Here is a 21,007-nt window from a genome sequence, read left to right on the forward strand (position 1 = left end):
GCGGAAAAAAGAAGAACTGACGTCAGCGCGCGATGGTGTCGTCTAAGTACTCCGACGACGTCATTCCGTAGCACGACGCAGACGCTGGACGCGGAGCCGCAGACGACGCCTAGCGACGCGCAAGGGGTATTGCTACAAAAATCTTTCCGGATCCAGCCTGACGCCTGGGGATATTCTAAGGTGAGGAGAATCTAACTAACGTGTTTCTTTCAGATTTATAACTACAACACACACACATATATATATTTTTCAATTCATAAATTCATTTAAGTTGCTAATATATATTTTATTTAATGAAAGGATTATTTATTACAATATTTTATTAATATCAACCTAACTACAAAGCTTCCAGCCTTCTTCCCTCGGCTCTACAGTTAGCTACTCTATTCAAGTGTTTAGGAAGAGCAATGAAGATCCTACGATGGAAAAGAAAAGGTGCTTGCTAGTAAGTAATCCAAGTACTGCATTGTAGCAATCATCATTGAAGTCAAACAAAAACTTCCACTCTTGACAGACTGATCCACAGTGCTGTTTTCAACCTATGGACAAATGGATTCTTCACACTGTGTGTTATATTATACAAACAAAATATCCATGGTACAGTGTTCCAGATCCATGCAAACAGCAGGAGATGATTCAAGCGTTTATGACTATCAATGAAGATTATATGATGCAGAAGCAACAAGTTACTTACCTGTAAGCATCTCTTTCAAAGCGTGTTTTGCTGTAGATTCACATGCTCTGCATACTGCTGCCATCTAGTGTTGGGCTTGAACGCTTGCAAGTTTGTTATTCTTCAAGGAAAGGCTTTCAAGTTGCAGGATGCGCTGCAAGTCCATCCTTAAGAGTCAATGCCTACGGGCACCGGCATGATAATTTTACGCACAGCAGGCAGGAGTAAGTATGGACTGGCAAGTGAATGTATTATGGTGCACACGCGCATTATGAAAAGAAGTTAATTAATAAGGAAGAGATATGCATTTTCAGTTTGTACAATGTGTTGCTATACATATACATGCCCTGCTTAGACTGTAAAGCAGTACTCCTTACTAATGGTGGCTAGCATGTAGATGATGCGGACAAAGCCCTTAGGGCTGTTTGGCCATCACCTGTTGGTGGGCTAAGATATCCACACAGTAAGGCTTAGTGAAAGTGCGTGGAGTTAACCAAGTGGCTGCTTTACATATGTCAGCTAGTGGGGCATTGCCAAGGAGGGCCACTGGTGCTGCTTTCTTGTGTGTATAGTGCGCCCTGGGGTAAAATGGAGGGCTCTTGGTGAGATTTGGTGGAACTGATTGTGAACCCTGGGCTATTGAGCAGGAAGATGGTAGCCGGGGTATGTGTTAGGCACTGGTGCTTGCCTGTGTTCTTGATCAGCCAATCATTGAGGTCCGTCACCAAAGCGAGGCACTCTGTGAAAAAATCTTCCTCGAGAGGGTTGTGATGTTCTTTGCAGAGGGTGTTAGTGGGAGCAGGAGTGTGGTGGGATGTTGGGAGGGGTTGGAAAAATATCTAGGCAGTAGCCATGGCAAACCACTGCCAGTATCCACTGGTTTCATGAGATTTCCTCTCAATGAGACAGGAAATGCTGGAGTTTACCCCAATAGGTGATGTATGATTGGGGGTTGGGTGGGGAGGAAGGGTTAAATCAGGTCAATGCTTGGAGGTGGGGTCCCCTTTGCGGGAGCTGCCTTTACCTCTGTATTTATTTGCCCCTGTAGGCACCTCTTGCGTACTCCCTTCCTGCAGGTGGAAAGGCGGTCTCTAACATGATGGGGTTGGATCTGGGGAGGCAGCCTTGGAGCATCATCTAGGCTGCTGCCTCCGAAAGGAGCCTCTGCTAAGTCGATGGGTGCCTTCCAGGCCCCAGGTGCCAATGTCTGTGTGTTTCTTTATTTTTTCCAGCATCTCATCAAGCTGGTTTCCAAATAGATGTTCTATATCAAAGGGTAAATCGAGGAGATGCTGTTGAACCACCAGTCTGAAGCCTGAAATACAGAGACAAGTGTGGTGCCTAATGAGGGGAGTAGTGTTCACTCTTTGGGAGGCAGTGTCCACAGCATCAAGGGCACAATGGACGGTGGCACTGGATTAGGCTTGCCCACTTAGACTATTTCCACCACTCTCTTCCTAAATTATTCTGAAAGATGCTCGACTATCTTCTGCATATCCCTCCACTGTGCCCTGAAACAGCGGGAGAGGAGCCCTATGAAGTTAGCTATCCCTCCAATGGGTAATGGCCACTACCTTTTTGCCTGCAACATCAAGCTTTGTTCTCTCTTTATTGGTCATGTGAGCACTGTCTGTGGCCTGAGTGGAAGCCCGCTTTTGCACAGTGTAGATGAGCAAGGGGTCAGATGGGTCATCACACCTAGTGTAGTGAGGTTAATTGGGAGAGGGTTTACTTTTGTTTAGACCCTTTGCATTATCACTCCTGCTTTCAGTGATGCTTTGAATGTGCCAGGGGCCCGTTTTATAATGCCTTTTAGCAAGGGCAAGAACTGGACTGCCTGCTCATGCTTGGACAACATCTCCACAAGTAAAAAGTCTTCTACATGAAGGACGTGCATTCCCACCTTGTGAAAGGTGGGCACCCTTTGCCTCACATCCTGGCATGCGGTGGTGTCGTCTGGGTAAGATGCCCTAACAAGGTAGTGACCCAGCTCTGTGTCTCCTGGGGGACAGGCTATATAATTGCCGGTAGGACCTGGCTCAAAAAGTGCCACATAAGGATCGGTAGGGCAAATGGGGACGCTTGGGCTATACAAGTAATGTGGGGATCCTTCTGGTGATGGTGGAGGCGGCAGTGGGGGTAGTGAAATTGGTTTTGGAGGTGGTGGACGAGATGGCGGTGGTTGAGGAGGTGGTAGAGGGAGAAGAGGCAGAGATGGACCATGGGGGAGGGCTGGTGCCTTGATCTCTGTTTCTTGAGCCTGGAAGCATGAACAGATCTGCTGCAGGCTCCTCTCAAAGGTAAGCAGTCTCAATGGATTTCGGCAGAGGTGGCCTTGCCAACATCTTCTCAGTCAGGGGATGAATGAGTCTTTCTGCCTTGCGTCAAGCTCCTACTTCAACCGTTGGAGGATTGGCTCCTCAAAGTCATAGTTAACGGAGCTAGTCGTTGATAGAGCCTTCAACATCGATAGTGCCCTGTGAGTCGAACATGGCTTGGATGCGGACATTAATTGAGCCTTTGGATTTGAGGCATGCACAGGATCTTGGGGCACGACTGCCACGGAGGGGTGATGCCCTTGGGCAAGCACTTTGTTGCCTCCGAGGCCTTTGTTTGGTGCCGAGTGGAGCCCAAAAGTGGCGGAGGCCCTAGAGGCTGTGATACTTTAGGCACAGGGGCCTGCCACCCCCAGGAGCTGCGCCCTACCTCTGTGAGGCCTTTTAAGCGATGCAGACCATACATGTGACCCTTTGTGGCGGTTTGTGTGCATTTCACAAGCAATGCCTTTGCGTATAAGGTCCGGCTACCTGTGTGACTATTTTGTTACTGCCCAAGTGAATAATCTGTGACTAGAGTTTTATGACCTCAAACATACATGTCAATGGTGTGCAATTTTCCAACAAGCCGCACTGACTCCCCACCATCAAACCAGACAATCTCATGTGCCACTGACCTGCAAAAGGCAAAGATCCACCAGTAAATACTGCAATCCCATTGCTCAAACAGGAAGAAAAGCAGTGATACAGAAGCGCTGGCATGGGCTGCAATGGCTGCAGAATGGGAGGATGTGTTAGGGACAAACAACAAGAACAAGAGAACGGCCATGCTATCTGGGTTCCTATAAGCACCCCCTCATCTTCCAAGATATGTACTGCACACATACCATAGAAAAGCATGTGCCTGCAGCAAGAACATTTGAGCCAACCCAGCAACTGTACAAGGAAAAGGGCCCTGATTTGACATCTGCTAAGGCAGTAAAGGAACAAATACACCTGGTGGCAGCAACAACATAGTACTCTGCAGGCATATTAGGTTCTAAAAGCTTCAGAAAAATGGCTTTAATCTTAGTCCCCCATAGTGGAGAAATGAGACAGATGGCATCAACAGGCAAGTCCGCCTGGCATTAATGTTGGGGAAATTCAGTGCTACTGAAAAGTTCTCAGACGTCATAAAAGGACTATTGCATTGCATCTTCCCTTTAGTTAAATAATTACAGACAGATTAGATGTGTTTTTCAGTGATCAAGGATATTAAGGCAGGGGAATGAAGGTAATAATTCTGGAACTGTTCCGCAGAGGGGTACTGAAAGAGTTAGATTATCAACCAAGCATGGGAATCAGGCTGCTAAGGTAGAGGAGGGCCAAACAGGGGGGAACGAGTTGTGGTTAACTGAGCACAGAGTATGTTACCTTTGGTCCAGTTCTCCAAAATATAATCAAAATGGGTACAAGTATGAAATTAATACTCGCTTGTAGAGGGTACGGAGAGCCTCTATATGGTTCATGCAGGAGAGAAAGTGATAACAAAGAGACGTGCTTTATAAACACTGGATAATGAGCCAGTGGAGGTGCAGCTTAGCATTAACCTATGGTACATATGTCCAGAGCATTGGCGTAGTACAAGAGATGAAGACTTATAGTTTATTCAAGGGTAACAGGGTCTTGGGATTTTCATAATGAATGCTCTCAGATGTGTGAAGAATGTAAGTGAACTATAACTAGCAGAATAGGGATGAGGAAGCAATTAGGCCTCGGCAAACTTTTAATTACACTAGAGTAATTGAAACAATTTTGGTAATTTCGAGGTACTCGTGTTGCAAAATGATGCGATTACGCCCATTTGCATAATTTGGGGCAAAGAGAACAGAGCACTAGCAGTGGCTGCTATTCCATTTATCACTATTTTGTTAGTGCAAAATGCATCCTCTGGTTCATTTTGGACATGGAGTTGCATTTTGTGCTAAGAAAATAGAGCAAATGCAGGGTTATGCTCCTCAAGTAATCTTGCATTTTTTTTTGCTTTAATTCCACATACCTATGCTACAACAAATTAGACAAGTTACACCCACCCCTTGTACTAAAGTACACATCACTGGTCAGGCATTAAAGCCAGTGGTGTGCCCAGTAAAGGCCTTAAAGGGAAGTGTACCCAGTACAGTTTAGAAGACAAATCTACAGATGGATGCAGACAGATTAGTGACAATTCAGACACCAGCAAACGGTATCACAACTTCTATAAGAAGAGTCTCAATAAAACAAATATGTACATTGGAAGACACAGCTTATAAAGGTTCACAAGGAAGAGGTGTGGCGCCGCAACCAGGGCGACTGACGCCGGAATCTGGGGATTTGATTTTATGATTTGATTTTATGATTTTATATAGCGCTGAAATCACCCCGAGGGGTATCTCTGCGCTTGCAACAGAAGTCTAGCTAGACATTAGAAAAGATGTGTCTTCAACAGCTTCCTAAATTGGAGGAGGGACATTTCCATACGAAGATGTTGGGGAAGACTGTTCCAGAACATAGGAGCCAGATAGGAAAAGGCCCTCCCACCAGCACGGGCTTTATTTATTCTAGGAACAAGAAGAAACTTTTTTGATCCTGATCTAAGTGAGCAAGAGGGAATATATGCTTTCAATTTCTTGGCAAGATAGAGAGGGCTAAGCTCATTTAGAGCCTTAAAAATCATGCAGCCTGTTTTAAACTGCACTCTTTTTTTGATAGGCAGCCAATGCAGTTCATGCAGCAAAGGCAGAGAGGGGGTCCTAGCAGGTGAGTCTGTTACCAAACGGGCAGCCGCATTTTGAATAGCCTGCAATTTATCCAATGAAGCTACATGAGCAGAAAGGAGAAGAGCATTGCAATAGTCAATCTTGCTCATGAGCAGCGCCTGAATTAAAGTCTTTCTGGTGAAAAGAGGGAGCAACGGAAACACTCTTCTGAGTAGACTTAAAATGTGGTAACAGGAACCAACAATGGTGTTAACATGGGTCTGAAGAGTGAGTTTCTTATCGAGCTTGATGCCCAAGTTTTTAACTACCTCTTTAGGAGCAGGAGCTTTACCCAACTCCTCCGGCCACCAGCTAGGCGACCAACAGATGTCAGCACCCCCGAACAACAAGATCTCAGATTTCTCAGAGTTTAACTGGAGATAGTTAGTTTTCATCCAGGAGGCAATAGCCATCATGCCCTGAGAAAAGATGGTTTGAATGTCTGGTCTAGCTTTGTCGAAGGTGAGGAGGAGTTGGGTGTCATCTGCGTAAGAAATGGGATTAAACCCCAAGTCCCTCATCAGTTTAGCCAGAGGTGTCACATAGATGTTAAACAGAGTAGGGCTCAGACATGAGCCCTGAGGGACACCCCTGGTAACCTGTGAGGGAGCAGAGGTAAAAGAGCCCAATGATACTGCCTGAGTACGATTAGACAAGAAGTCTGACAGCCAGCTTAATACAGATCCATTAATGCCCAGCTCTTGCAATCTGTACAGAAGAACTTGGTGGGAGATGGTATCGAATGCTGCTGAAAGGTCAAGCAGCACCAAGAGTGCCGCCTGACCTTGATCCACAGCCATTCTAATATTGTCTGTTACCTCCACCAAGGCAGTCTCCGTACTATGTTTGGCACGAAAGCCTGACTGAGAAACAACAAGAGCACTAGAAGACTCAAGATAGGCAGATAAGTGCTTATTAATATGTTTCTCAGCGATCTTACTCTGTAATGGGAGCAACGATATAGGACGGTAATTCGACAGTTCCTCAGGAGAGATGTTAGGGTTTTTACGAATGGGGATAATTTGGGCGTGTTCCATCTTTGCCGAAGTCTGGCAGATTGTAAAGAATTATTAATAATGGAACATAATGGTGGCGCCAACTGAGCCGCAAATTTAGAAGAAATTTTAGCTGGAATGATATCCAGGGGGGACCCAGATCTGGTACATTCCAGAAGTGTTTGTACTTCAGTGATGGTAATAACAGGGAATGTAGTCAAATGAGGTCCTACACTAGTGGGGTGGAGTATAGTAACAGCAGAGACAGGAACAGAGGTATTGAGGAGGGTGATATTTTGATAAATCTTTTCAACTTTTTGTACAAAGAAAGAAGAGATATTATCGCATAATGTCTGAGAAGAACTGTCACTAGTTTGACAAGATTTGGGGTTCGTGAAATCGCGCACAATTTGAAACAGCAATCTAGAATTGTTACCTGCATGTTCCAAAGTCTCTGCAATATGCGTTTTGCGGGCCAATTTCACATTATTATGATAAATTATCATAGCTGCTTTATAAGTAGTTTTGGCTTGCTCACTATGTGAGCGTCGCCAAACACGCTCCAATTTTTTACAAGCACTCTTCTCCTCTCGTAAAGCAGACGTGTACCAGCCAGTGGCAGAGCTTTTGGGTGAAAATCTAAGAGGTTTGAACGGAACTACTTTGTTAAGTAAATTATTAACTCTCAAATCAAAAAAATCAAGTTGCTGATTTACATCCCCTAGCATACTATCCCAATCCCACCCGACAAAAAGCGGGGAGAGATGCTGAGATGTTAATTTGTGCCAGGGTCTGTACTGTCGGGTAGTAAAGTTATTATTTGCCGCCAGGGCATGGTCAGTAGGGCCCAACAATTGAAAGTTTACCATAACGTGGTCAGACCAAGTAAGCGGATAAGTCTCACCACATTTAATATCTGGGGAATTAGCGAGAATAAGGTCCAAAGTATGACCTGCAATATGAGTGGGGGCAGTGTTAATAATAACTAAGCCTCCTGCTGCTAGATCTTGCAAGCATAGCCTTGCATCTTGATTGGAAGCATCTTCGCTATGAATGTTAAAGTCTCCAAGCAGGAGAAATTTGCGCGAAGCGATTAGATAGGGAGAGATGAACTCGAGCAATTGACTTGTAAAATTAGATGTTACCCCAGGCGGCCTATAAACTAATGCGCCTTTCCAACTGCAACAAGCGGAGAGGTCCAATCTAAAAACAATACATTCAAATGCTTCAGTCCCTATCTGGTCAAGAATGGTAGCAGTCAATTCCTCTTTATAAATGAAGGCTATTCCCCCACCCATTTTACCTATTCTATCCCGCCTAAGAATCCGATAGCCCTCCGGTATCGCTAGGGTGATAGCCGGAGTGGAGCTAGGTTTGAGCCAGGTCTCAGTTATGAAGCCAATGTCCGGCTTCTGGTCGGATCCCGGTTCGATCCCCGGCGGCAGATTAGCTCAGCACCATGTGACTCTGGGCAATAGCTTACTTAATCTTTCCGACGGCCCCCAGCGCCTAGAGACCCTTGCGGGTGATTGTTCGCGCTTTACAAATGTGGATTATTATTAACAGATGGTAGTGCAAGAATCAGAATTTCAGTGCCTGGCCATTCCCAGAAAAATCACAGATGCATGGAGAGTCCCTGTGAGTGACGCAAGGATTTTCTTTGCTGTGGTGATGGAAGAGAATGCTTGGAACAGAATCCCAGCAGAAGGTTAAAGGTCGATACTATAGGCTGAGACTGCCAACAGTGAGCAAGAAATGTACGGAATGAATTGGTACAGCAAACTTTATAGGTATCTGTTTTAATGCATCTAAAAAAGGATACAGATGAGGCCTTGCGTGTTGTTAAACATGGATACACCCGACAGGAAGCCTATGAGCTCTACTACAAACAATCCCAGAGTGATGGAGAGGGCGACAACCAACCTGTGAAAGAAGTACATCAAGAATTACAAAACATATTCAGGCTTGATGGTAATGCCTACTGAAGGTAATATACACTAATGCACAGTTTCAGAGCACAAAACAAACAACTATGACTATTCACTACTTAACAGACAAAGCAAGCAGAAACTAATCCCAAATATTAATGCCTGTCAAAAAATAGAGTGATTCTCTGTTCATCTATGAAGAACCCACAGTGGCATCACCTGAGGTTTGACCAGGAATCTAAGGCATTCAACTGCCCCTTTTGTGTCTTCCAAAGAGTGAGAATTATGCCAATAAGCGTGTCTCCGCATTCAGCTTGTGTATCAATGAGTTAATTGCACGGATAGCCACTGAAAATGATCGATCAATATCAATTAGCAACATTCAGTGAGCCCTTTTGTGGGCTTGGAGTCCTTACGAAAACTAAGGTCATACCAACATAAATACTCATGTGGACAGACAATGCAGTAGTTTGGCAAAACAATAGTGAAGTGAGTAACAGTAAATCCATCACTCCTGTGGATAATTTATGGTATTTGGGAAGTACCTTATCTTAGTCCAAGCTTGGGGCTGCACTCCTGATGTGGAAGATGGTCCATTGTAGCGATTACATACACAGTTAGGACAGAGAAAGTTAGGTTTAGCCAGATGCTCATAACTCTCTCCTCTCACCTGGGGCATTGACCTGACTGGCTAAGGTTGGTATGGCACAACTTTGGCAGATTAGATTGGGTTTAGGCATGTCTTGGATGTTTACATCTACATTTAGGGGCTCGTTGAATATATAGGTTGCCTGCGATGCCCCATTGTCCCCAGTAATCTAGTCAAAGGCCACTAGGGCCTTATGCACACACAGAGTATGACTGATTCTCCACATAAGTGTTTATGTTGGTATGACCTTGATTGATCATTTTCAGTGGCGATCTACCAAGCATTATCTACTTCCACTTGGGGTGCTTGGCCTTTGACTACGAATCCACATTCTCTTCAGCCTTTGTTGCATGTTCTCTCTTCAGTGTAAGAAGGCATCAATTTGATGTCACTATCCGCCCATCTAAAAGGAGTGGGAGAAGAGGCTTAGGACCATAGAGATGCTCTACCGGTGTGTCCTGGCTAGAATAAGGAAAAGCCACCCTGATCTTGTGAGTAGGGACAAAGGCCTTCTGACTGTGATGCAAGTGAAGGACAATTTGAGGATTTGAGGAGAAAGACTGGCCAAGAGTTCCATCAATATGGAGCCCGACTGGCCTGGGCCAAATCTGCAAAGCAAGGTCTGAATCGGCCTCAAACAAGGGTTAAAGATATGTCAGAAATACAGGAGGACTGCCCCTGCTGCAGAGTGTGCAGTGCCCCCATGACCTGCCAACCTACACATGCAGTACAGTTGTGTAGAGAACATCTGGGAACAGGACCAAGTTCTGGCCAAGGTGTGTGGTCTGAGGAAAATCACAAAATACTTCTGCCCCTCTGACATTCAGAGAACATATATCACTCAGTTGCGAACCCAAGAGGAAATTTAGACCTCACCCTTATGTCCTAAATGCTTGTGGTGTTGTGTTGGTTAATGCTGGTTGTGTTGAGCTAGGAATCTTTTTAACTACAACTTATGGTCCCAGGGTTATTATCTTTAGAAGATCCAAGTTACACCCTAATGTACTATGACCATGTGTGTCTGGTGGGTGCGAACCAGCAAAGCAGATGCCCCTACCATCTGAAAACTGAGATCACAAATCTGGGCAAATAGCAGAGTAGCGAATGCACGGATTCCATTTCCTGGAAGCCCCAAGCACACTGAACCCTGCTAGATACCACTGAGTCACAACTGTTAACTGTTTCTGTGAACTGGGTTTGGTATCCCATTACCATGTCACATCACTAGAGTTCATGGGCAGATAACCTGGTCACCCCAGTGATTACAGGCTCTCCAGTTGCCCCTTGAGTTACAGCATTGGTTAAGACCCACTGACTTGCATTACACAAACCCTGAACTGCGGTTAAACTAGCAAAAATGGCAGACAGGTAATAGCATGCATTGTAACCCTATCTGGCACCAGTACTCTACAAACTAGAGCATAGTAAACATACTTTGTAGTAAATCTGGCAAACTCCAATGGAATCTGAAGTTAGTTTCCGATACCTAGGGTTGCATTACCTATAAACTCATTATCATCAAAGTATAGTGCCTTAACACGTATGCACTATAAACATATGTGGGGGTTTAACCATCCCTAGGAGGTGCAATTTTTCTTTAGTATGCCTTATTTTAACTGACCCATCCCTCATGTGGAACTTTTATTAAGAGACATCTGGGATTGTGAAACAATGATTTATTGTGTATGATTACTGTGTAACATTGTGCATGAGTTCCAAACTTGCTATCTATCACCTCCTAGAGTAATTACCTCCTGCACAACCACCTTCCTGTTGTGATTCAGGTATACAAAGGAAGCCCAGGCTAACCAATTAGAGATCACTAGTATTCTAAGCCTGAAGACATGTGGAAAACTACAATACTTAACATGAACATATGTCCCTGAGAAACCCCACACACTTACCGATGATCAGGCACCATGTGGGAATTTTGTGTTCCACATGAATTCATTTCTCCCCTGAGATCTTAAAACCAAACACAGGGCCACCCGTAGGGAGCTATAAGGGATATGTTTAGGTAGATGCTCTTCTTCTCTAGCTGTCTTATTCACAGGGTGCCAAGAAATAAAAGAGGACATTCTGAAGCTTACTCTGTGTCTCGGCTGCTAAACTCCTCCGGGGTGTAGCTCACAGGCAGACAGGCCAGGACATTGTTATTCTGAAAGACAATAGAGATGACTGAGAACAGTAGAGGGTAAGACAGTTGTACGCAGACAGAAAACGGTGCGTAGAAGGATGCACACACGAGGCACTCGGATTCACTTCAGATTTCATATAATCCGGTGTCAATCTATTTCAAGTCTTGGTTGTTTGTGGGATCTGCCATACTGTACATGACCCCATTTAGATTATCCCTTATACTGTATCAGTCTATTTTCTGTCCCAACTTTAGTTGTGCTCCCAGATGTCTCCCAATGAAGGTTACAGGGACTTCCTTCTTTTCCACATTCAGTACTTTTACTTTCATAACATAGAGCTGGAGAGAAGGGGACCTAGGGGACTGTCACTTCCCTATATGTTTGGGATTTGCATGGTGATAAAGACAAGAGGCTTTGATGGACAAAACGCTGCCCTTGGAGCAGGGGTACAGACCAGGGCACTCTTTATGATGGTGGCTTAACCATTCAAGGCTGAACCAAAGACTCCGGCTATGGAGTAAATGCAAACTGACAGTTTTAGTAGCAAGGGTTACCCCTTTCCTCCAAACACAAAACGTATCTGGCACTCTAAAGAAGACAAAATCTCCAACACCCAGGCTCAGAGGCCTGTGCACCTACAACAATATATTCTAGATCCGCTTTTAGGTTTACTGACCCTTCCTTAACACCTCTGCCTACTCAGTTGTTTCTTTCTGTACCCTTTGTTATTTTTATGTTCCTTCTCTAGACACTATAGCTATTTAGCTCTCCCATCGCTTGTCAGTAGCCCTCAGTATGCAATACTGCCCATCCCATTTTCTGTTTTGCAAGTCCAGACCAAGTCCTAGGCACTCCTATAATCTTCTCTAGGGTTCCACTCTCGGTCTTTCATCACACAAAGCGTTCTTCGAAGAAAGTTCCTCTGATGGTTTCGTCCCTCTTTACAGGACTCCTAATAGGAATCCAGCTTCCAAACTCAACTTTAATGAACTAATGAAATACTAATTCTAGTGTGTGACCAGATGCTTCAAAGCATCTTGGCGCTAACCAGTAGGGTAATTATTGACCAACAATGAACAATGTTTAAAAAGAAAAGTCTTCAGGTCCTTTTTGAACCGAGATTTGGACTACGATTTACTAAGCTCCAAGGGCAGGCTTTTCCATAGCTTAGCTACCAAATATGAGAAGGCGAGTCTTCCATTTCTGTCTCGCTTTAGTCTTGGAAAAGCCAGGAGCAGCTTTGGCCTATACTAACTGAATCTCTGCTGAAGAAGGAACAGGCGCATTTCTTGTGTTCAGCTCTAAAAGTGATCAGCAAAGATTTGAAAATGATCTCTTTTTCCATCGGCAGACAGTGCTTGAAACCCTGTTTAATAGAGGGTTTTTTTCAGGACACTTAAAATTAGCCTAGCAGCAGCATTTTGAATTATCTGGAGTTTGCAGTGAGATTTAGCGGATACGCCTAAAAAAAAAAAAGAGAGTTATAATCATCTAACCAGGAGGTCACCAAGGCTTGTTTGATTAGTTTCCTGGTGTTCACCGGTAACAAATTCTGAAACTTAAATACAGGTTACCATCCAACTTTAATCCTCCACCATCAGCCTCTAAGGCACCTGATCACACCTTACCCTAATTTATTTTGCCACTTTAGGACCCTTTCAATAAGTTTGTGTCCTTTCATTCCACCATGAGCACCCACTAAAGAGAATTCCCACACTTGAGTGCTCTCTTCCTTTCTGTACATCTCGCTGGCTTTTATTCCTGCTGACCAAACCGTATTGAAGGCACAGAGGTAAAGGGTAAGAAGAGAATCTGACCAGTTCAAAGAATAAGACTGAAGGAACACCCACTTAGCCTGTGTATGTCACACACAAAGGCTTACTCAGCTATATTCGTGCTCTCACTCTCAGACTCACCAGCAGCATTTGCTCGTATGAGCACCCTGCTCCTCACACACAGAGATCTTTAAGCATCTCTCTCTGTGCACTTCACACTCGCTCTTTAGTAGGCTCCTGGAACATTTGGCATCTGTCTTCTGCGTGTGCCAAAAAACTTCAGCAAAGTCTAGTGTTAGGCTGAGTTTCTTCCTCAGCACAGACCAAACTTCATCTTCAGAACAGCTTCCAGTACTAGAACTCTCTTTACTCACTCTACTTTGTGTACTATACTTACCAGTACTACAAACTGCCTTCCTGCTTCGCTGTCATGCACCCTCCACCGTCATGCCTTATCAATCTGCTAATTATTTTGAGACTGTGTGAGAAAGTGCATGGTTAGCCCCCTACTTTTGCCTGGAAATTGATATGGTTTTGATTGTAGTGCACAGAGTCCCTGTCAACCAGCTCCCCTGTGCAGTGCATCTTCCTTAAAACTGTTCCACAATTGGCCCTTCAGGCCCCCTGTAAGTCCTTAGTAAATGGTACGTGGGTATCTAGGGCACTGGGACTGAAGATGGCCCCCTAGAGACCCCTAACTTACGCCATGCAGACTGTCACTGCAGCATGCAAGCCCTCGTGCAGACAAAACGACAATGTCAACATGGGACACTGCCTGTATGCCATGCAAACTACCACTGCCCAAGGTATAGATAAGTCAACGCTCTAGCAGGCATTACAGTCCTAAGGCAGGGTGCACTATATAACAGGTGTAGGCATATCTACATGATCAGATATGTCCCTTCAATATTTAAGTCTATTCTTAGATATTGTAAGTGCCAGGAATGTCACAGAGAGTACATGGGCTAGAAACTCGAGTTACACAGCATCATGATGGCTTCTCTAAACACAGAATTGTTTAATACCAAACTACTCCTCTCAATAATCCCACACTGATGCCAGTGTGGGATATATTGAAACATGTACTCGGAGGGCACCTCAGAGGTGCCCCCTAAAAACTTACCAAACCAGGTGTGGTCACAGACTGGCTTCAGGCAGCCTGCCACCACCAGACATGTTTCTGCCACCTATGTAATGCGACCTCCAGCCTCGGCTGCTGGCAGCAGATGGCAGTCCCCGGTTTAGACCCCGACTTTGGGTGGGAAAACTGTCGGGAAAAGCTAGGAAGACTAGGTGGTGTGCCCACCTCTACCAACTCCACCTCAAAGGTGTAGGAGGTGAGGTGAAGCACATCTTTCAGTACCCGACATCTCGAAGATGGGGGTAACTCCTCCAATCAGGGCTAGGACTATGCCCCCCCACAGGAGGGTGGCATAATTGAGGGTGTAGACACCCCAGGTAAGGTTCCCATTGGCCCTGTAACTCTCTTAAAATGCCCCGAAATGTAGTATTTAGGTGGCTTCGCCAGACACTGAAAATAGTTCCTGCCCACCTAAGAAGAAGGACGAAGAAGACCTCACGTAGAGAGTACTGTCAACGCCCACTGACTTGGCCCCAGCCTTACCAGCCTGTCTGCAGCCCTCGAAGATCATGCAAAGAAACTATGCCTGTCCTGTAGTCAGTGACCTCCACAAACCCTGGAAGGACTGCCTGCCTTTGAAGAAGACCAGCACTTCGGAGGACAGCGGTTCTGTCCACAAGAAAGCACCTCAAAGAACTCTGGTGCCCTACGGATCCGCGATCTAGACCAGACGGCTCTGGCCTTGTGTCCAGGTGGCCCACTGATCCGGAAAAGGTTCCCCAGCGATGCAGAGTCCAAGTCCAGTATTGGCTAACCTCTCCTGGACTCCACGACGATGCCTGCAGTGTGAATCCGAAGGCTTCCCCAACCGGCTCCGGTAAGAGAAACCAGACGCCAAAGGACACCCCTGCACCCGAAGCCCCAGAACCTTGAGGAGCTCGACTGACTGTGTCCCTACGACCTACAGCATCACAACTTACCTCTGCTGTCACTGGTTTCCTTCACGCACTCTCCAGTTTGCTGCCTGCAGCTTGTTTTCCAAACTGAGTTTCTCTATTGAATTGCATTGGGGCCCTACAACGTGTTTGCACCCTGCACCCAGCCGTCCCTGTACTGCTGGTGGTATGTTTGGTGCTGCCTTGTGCCCCCCATGCTTGTTTTACCCTCCAAATCTGGATTCCTGCAACTGATCTACTTACCTGCAAGCAGTGTGTCTTCAAGCACCCCCAGTCGCCATTGGGTAACATTGGGCCTGATATTCAACTTTGACCTCTGCACCGGCCGCCCCTATGTCGCTAGTGGTGAGGTGTTTGTGCTTACCTGAACCTTGCCCTCTGCTAACCCTGCAACTCCAAGACTGGATTTGTAAGTTGGTTTCTTACCTGTAAAATTTCACTGTTGTTTTTCTCCATAGATCAACATCACAAAGACTGAAACGTGCACTGTGTCCACTTTTGAAACTGAAAAGAATTTCTATTTAGAAACGTACTTACCTTTTTGTGAAGATCTTGGTCTTAAAATAAATCTTGAGCAAAGTTTATTTTTATCAAATTGGTTTAGATCTCCTTTTTGAGTCTTGTTTTATTGTACAGAAATTATTTTTTTACAAGGATGCCATGAAATGTATTTGTACCCATGAAAATTAATTAGTCTGCTGTGCTGTTGCTGGTTATATCATCAGGGCTGTACATAGAAGGAAATCCCTTGCACATCTAGACCATCTAGTCTATGAAGTTGATTGAAGAATGCCCCTTGATTGAATAGAAAAAATTAATAAGTGGGACAACAAGGTGATTTGTACAAATGAAGTTTTAACAGCCATATTATGTATCATATAAAATTGATAGTAAGTTTTAATTGTATGTACTTTTATGGATAAAAAAATATTTGAATAAAGTTTTATGATGAGTCGTGTGTCATTTATTGGTCATTGTGTGCACAACAAATGTCTTACATTCCTCTGTGTTCGGCCTAAGGCGGCTCACCCACACTACAACAAATAGAGCACTTAGGGTTTGCATTGAGCCCTGTACACTTCTACGGGAATCTCTGTACTCTGTGCACGGTATAACCCCCTAGTGGTATACCATATTCAGAGCCAGCTTCCTACAGACTGTCATTCAATGTCTCCCTCCTGCCTCATCAACCCTCTACGCAGGGATGGATTTTTCACTTATAAAACTTGAAGAAAATTCTAACAATCCTCCACTATCTTCTACATATACAAAAATGCTCTTCAAGATTGCATTTGTTGAAAACAAAATCCTTCATACAGTAGACGTCATAACAAACCTCCCAAGTATTATATATCGTGTAATTAATACATACTATTTTAAAACCTTCACAGCCTCCATAAAAGTGCTTGGATGGAAGAATGTGTGTCTTTATTTCTACTACCCCTATTACTTGATCTTTTCCAACACCTGTATTTCATTCTACTTTTACCTCTGCAACCTATGTATAACATTGAAATGATCTTTACTTTTTCTCCTCTTAACGTAGTCCAGAATTTACATTGTCTAAACGTCCAAGTCTCACCATAATGTACCTTAAGATAATGATATTTAATTTGCTTAAAACTTACTGGTTTCTTAATCGTATCTTAAAGAAACGTATATTTAATTTTCATAAACCTCAACCATGCCCTAATGCACAACTGAATTATGGATAATTATTTACAAAGCTCAAATTATTCTAACCCATTCTTAAAATGAAATAGTTATAACAATAAAATATTAACTTTATAGATTAACCCATTTTTTATCTAATTACATTCAGAATGAATAGCTTTATTCAAATCCTTATGCTAACTACAAGTCATTTAAATCATTTAATTCAAATAGCATTAAATGACATTGTAATAATTTAACTTGTACGCTAATTGTACCCTAATTCTAAAATCTAAATTAAATTGATCAAACTTTAATTCTAACCACCATGGTCTATTTCATTAAAGTATTTATTTTAACATAATTCACATAAATTTTAATACCACAACTAAACCTGTCAAACGTATAGGTTTATTTGAAAGTAAATCTATTTGAACCACTAATCGTATTCCAATTCTTTCCCTCAACTATTTCAGTTAAATTATCTTTCAGCTAACTACAGTATTGAACCTAAGCCTCAATTAAACACATTATAGAAAATATAATCCTTTACTAATTAGACAATTGAAATTAAACGTACTTTAGAATTGTTTTCCTGATGCTTTTGGCACAGAGATGGCATAGATCAGTAGATGCAGACAAAGTAAATAAGGGTTGCGTTGAAGTAATTTCAGGGCATTGGGTGTCAGGAGAAATAAAGATGTCAGAGTAAAGCTATGAAATGCATGACTGCCTCCTAAAACAGTGTGAGTAGCTTGCCACAATCTATTCCACATGGACTATAAGCAGGGGCAAGACACGAAACATGAAGATAATTTCCAGTACACACATCTTAGTCCTCTGCAGAATGACAAATATTTATTATAATGTTTTATTTAATTCTTCCAAGCACAGCCCACAGAGTTCTAAGTTTATTGACGGCTTAGCAAGCTACGTCACAAACCACTTTCTATTCAATCACACATATTTAATAAAACCACAATATATGATGAAAGATAGGAGGATATCAAAATAGGGAAAATTAAAATGCTAAAGAATTTAGAACAAGCTATTTTCTTGTGCTCGATATAATCTTGAGTCATGAGCATTTTGTCAAACTTGGGCAATATTGCAGTCTTTATATAACAGAGACTCTTTCCATGACCTTCCCAACTGAAGTAAACAAGCATTGGCATAGCCAATATAAGGTCCCAAAGGCGAGACCTAAGTGTTCCACATGCAACACTTGATGTTGTTGCACCAAGGATATTGTGCTGGATAACTAAACCCTTATAAGGTCCCAAAGGCTAGACCTATTGGCTACGCCAATGCTTGATTTTCCTGTACGCTGCATGCAGTTCACTCACATTCATTCATTTGCTCATATTACCATAGAGCATGCAGTTCTATTTGGGGTGCAAAGTGGCCCCTTGGACCCTGGTGCTATTGCACCTGCTGCACTATTGACAGCTTTGCTCCAGGGCAGACAACCATTGAACCCCTCACTGTGAAGTCACCTTGGGAATGCTCCACTGCTGTCAGTCGGGACCGCGTGCCCTGCAGGTGCTCTCTGCAGCTCTCATTACCACAGAGGATGCTACCACGCTTGTCTGTAGTAAGGGGCTCGTGCAGGGAGGAGGGCATGCAGGACAGCCCACGCTTTGTTTGCTGGCTGTGCAGTTCGGACCTCCATGTCAAAGATAATGCAGCTATCAGAGCTGAGGGGGGGGGAAGGCTATGTGAGCAGAAACATTGCTGCTAATCTGCCGGAGAGAGACGAGGCAAACCAGCACCGCTCTCGAGCCACACGGAGAGGGGAGCTGAATGCAACTTGACCATGTGCCTGAAAGTCACCGCCGCGAGAACATCAGAGTGTGGATAAAGCGAGCATGTACCCTTAGGGTGGCTTGTGAGGCTGGACCTACGACAGTGCAGCAGTGTAAGTGTCTGCCCCTCCTTCCTAGCCCGTGCAGTCAGGAAGGCTTTGCCTATGTGCTGAGGGAAATTCAGTTTTCTACTAAGTTTCAACAGATATTTTGCATATATCGCAATGGATGGAAACTAGGGGTCTGTTTTAAGGGACGAGGAGCGCGAGGTGATGTGCAATCTGTTTTGGGGTGTCGTTTTTTTGTTCATGTAAATACAGGGACTCAGAGAAAGTGGCAAGGCGTGTATTTTAACATGAACTATACCGGGAGCAAGTCTGTGTGTAAGAATCCTTTACGTTTTGTTTTCAGTATGCTGCGAATGCTACAAGTGAGGTGGAGGGGTTTGCACTGCTCCGCCGTCTTCCTCAGTACACAACTCTCGACTCCTTTTGCAGAGGCTGAAAAACAAACAACAAGCAAAGATAGATAAAAATAAAACTAGCGGGAGCAGCGGCACGCGGCCCATGTGCGCGCGCTGTAATGTTGCCTGCGAGCGATGCGCTTAATGAGCCATGACGACGGAGCGTCCCGCGAGTGGCGCGAGCACCAGGCCATATGTTTTGACTTATCGGGCTCGTGTCTGGGCACGATAATTCAAAACATATGGCGCCCGTGTGGGTAACCGCAAGCAATAGACCACACACGCACGAGCATGTGGTGAGCTTTTGAAAGCCCCTTACTAAAAGTCTCGCCAGAGCAGCGCATGCAGGCTGCTACAGGCTCACCCTGAAAAGGGCTGAGGTTAGTTCAGAAAACAGTGCCTGTGGATTATCTAAACTCATCTGCAGCACTTTCAAAATACATAAGACACAAAGGTGAATTAAAGAATGTGGCCAAGCTATCCATGCGTAGTCAGCAACCCACTCTCACAAGTATGATTAAAATTCTAGAGTCACCTGAACACAATCACCTGTGCTCAGTCCACAACCTGTGGCGAAGCACCAGGTTGACTCCTTACCCGAGACCAGAAGATGGTAATAACGATTACCAAGTGGGCGATGAGTGTAAGGAAGCGGGAAGGCACCAGGCTGTTGATAGCAGGCATTGTCCTGTTAAGTGTTGATCCAATGGTCCCTCAAGATGGAAGTTGACAAACAGATATAATTGGTGGTGGCACATATAGTGAGTATTAGAGCAGGATGACACGTTGATGGTGAAACAGTGCCTACAGAGAGAAAGACAAAGGAAAGTGACATCAGCGCTCAAACTAAGATCTACTATAAGGAGACAGGTCAACAATAAGGCCTAGTCTTTGTGGCTACTCTACGCAACAACAATGTTTCTGCATTTTGCTCAAGCCTCTTGTGGACATGCCTTTCACACTAGGTTAGTGTTATTAGTCACAAATGCTGCTTATGTGCTCAACACTGCAACTTCATTGACAAGCTCAGCCCAAGTCTTTGCTGTTCCGTAAGGAGAATGTAACAGCTGCCTCTGGACAGCACATGACTTAAGGATTCTGTGCACTTCACCACTGCTAACCAGTGCTAAAGGGCATATGCTCTGTACTCTAAACATGGTAACATTAGCTTATCCACCATGGGCATATTTGATTTATATATAAGTACCTAGTAAAGTGCACTGTATGTGCCCATAGCCTGTAAATTAAATGCTACTAATGTATATAATGTTACTTGATCCACACAGTATGCTCAGATTCTTCTAGAATTAGGGGATAAGGCTGTGAAACATAAATGTGTGTTACTATGGGCTATTTATATTTGTGTTTATGCAGAAGAGCTGGAAGAGAGAAAACAAGAAGCACACAGCCATCTCAGGTACAACTGCAAATGACATATCAACTTTAAAGTTGCCCATTGCCTAACCATAATTCCAGAAGAACTTCTGCAGCAACCAGGAAAGGACCACCATTCAGCAAAACCAAGGGCTGAGGAGAGGATGCATTACCATTTCTGAATCTTCCTCGATAACAGAATCGAACAATAAATCCAGCCCCTCCAAGAATAATTTTGAACACTAAAAGCAGATGTGTTCCTTTTTCAGGAAAAGTGTCCTGGAGGAAAAAATGATGAAATAGGTAGGAAAAAAAGGTTCATGCGAAAGACATATTCAACAAAAAACCTACCAACTGGCCAGGCTGGCCCTCGATTCTCTCTCAATTTGTGCAGTGGACAAGGTTCCTTATACCTGTAGCAAATCGCTATGAAGCTCTAACTAGTTGTCCATATGTGGAATGAC

General features: G+C 44.1%; 1 protein-coding gene across 2 annotated transcripts in view; it reads right to left on the reverse strand.

The window, feature by feature from the left end:
- The window catches only part of TMEM107 (transmembrane protein 107), a 71,932-nt gene that overhangs the window by 22,802 nt on the left and 28,123 nt on the right, over positions 1-21,007 (reverse strand). Inside the window, exons 2-5 of one of the 2 annotated variants that reach the window (XM_085638041.1) lie at positions 19,767-19,973; positions 11,389-11,456; positions 8,544-8,644; positions 3,627-3,723 (exon numbers count right to left, since the gene is read on the reverse strand). In XM_085638041.1, coding sequence (XP_085494167.1) covers positions 3,627-3,723; positions 8,544-8,644; positions 11,389-11,456; positions 19,767-19,853 — 353 coding nt within the window. In that variant the 5' untranslated portion in view covers positions 19,854-19,973. The remainder of the gene's footprint in view (positions 1-3,626; positions 3,724-8,543; positions 8,645-11,388; positions 11,457-19,766; positions 19,974-21,007) is intronic. The other variant, XM_085638042.1, reaches the window with a different exon arrangement.

This window comes from Triturus cristatus, chromosome 12, assembly GCF_964204655.1.
Source record: "Triturus cristatus chromosome 12, aTriCri1.1, whole genome shotgun sequence".
Classification (NCBI taxonomy): Eukaryota; Metazoa; Chordata; class Amphibia; order Caudata; family Salamandridae; genus Triturus; species Triturus cristatus.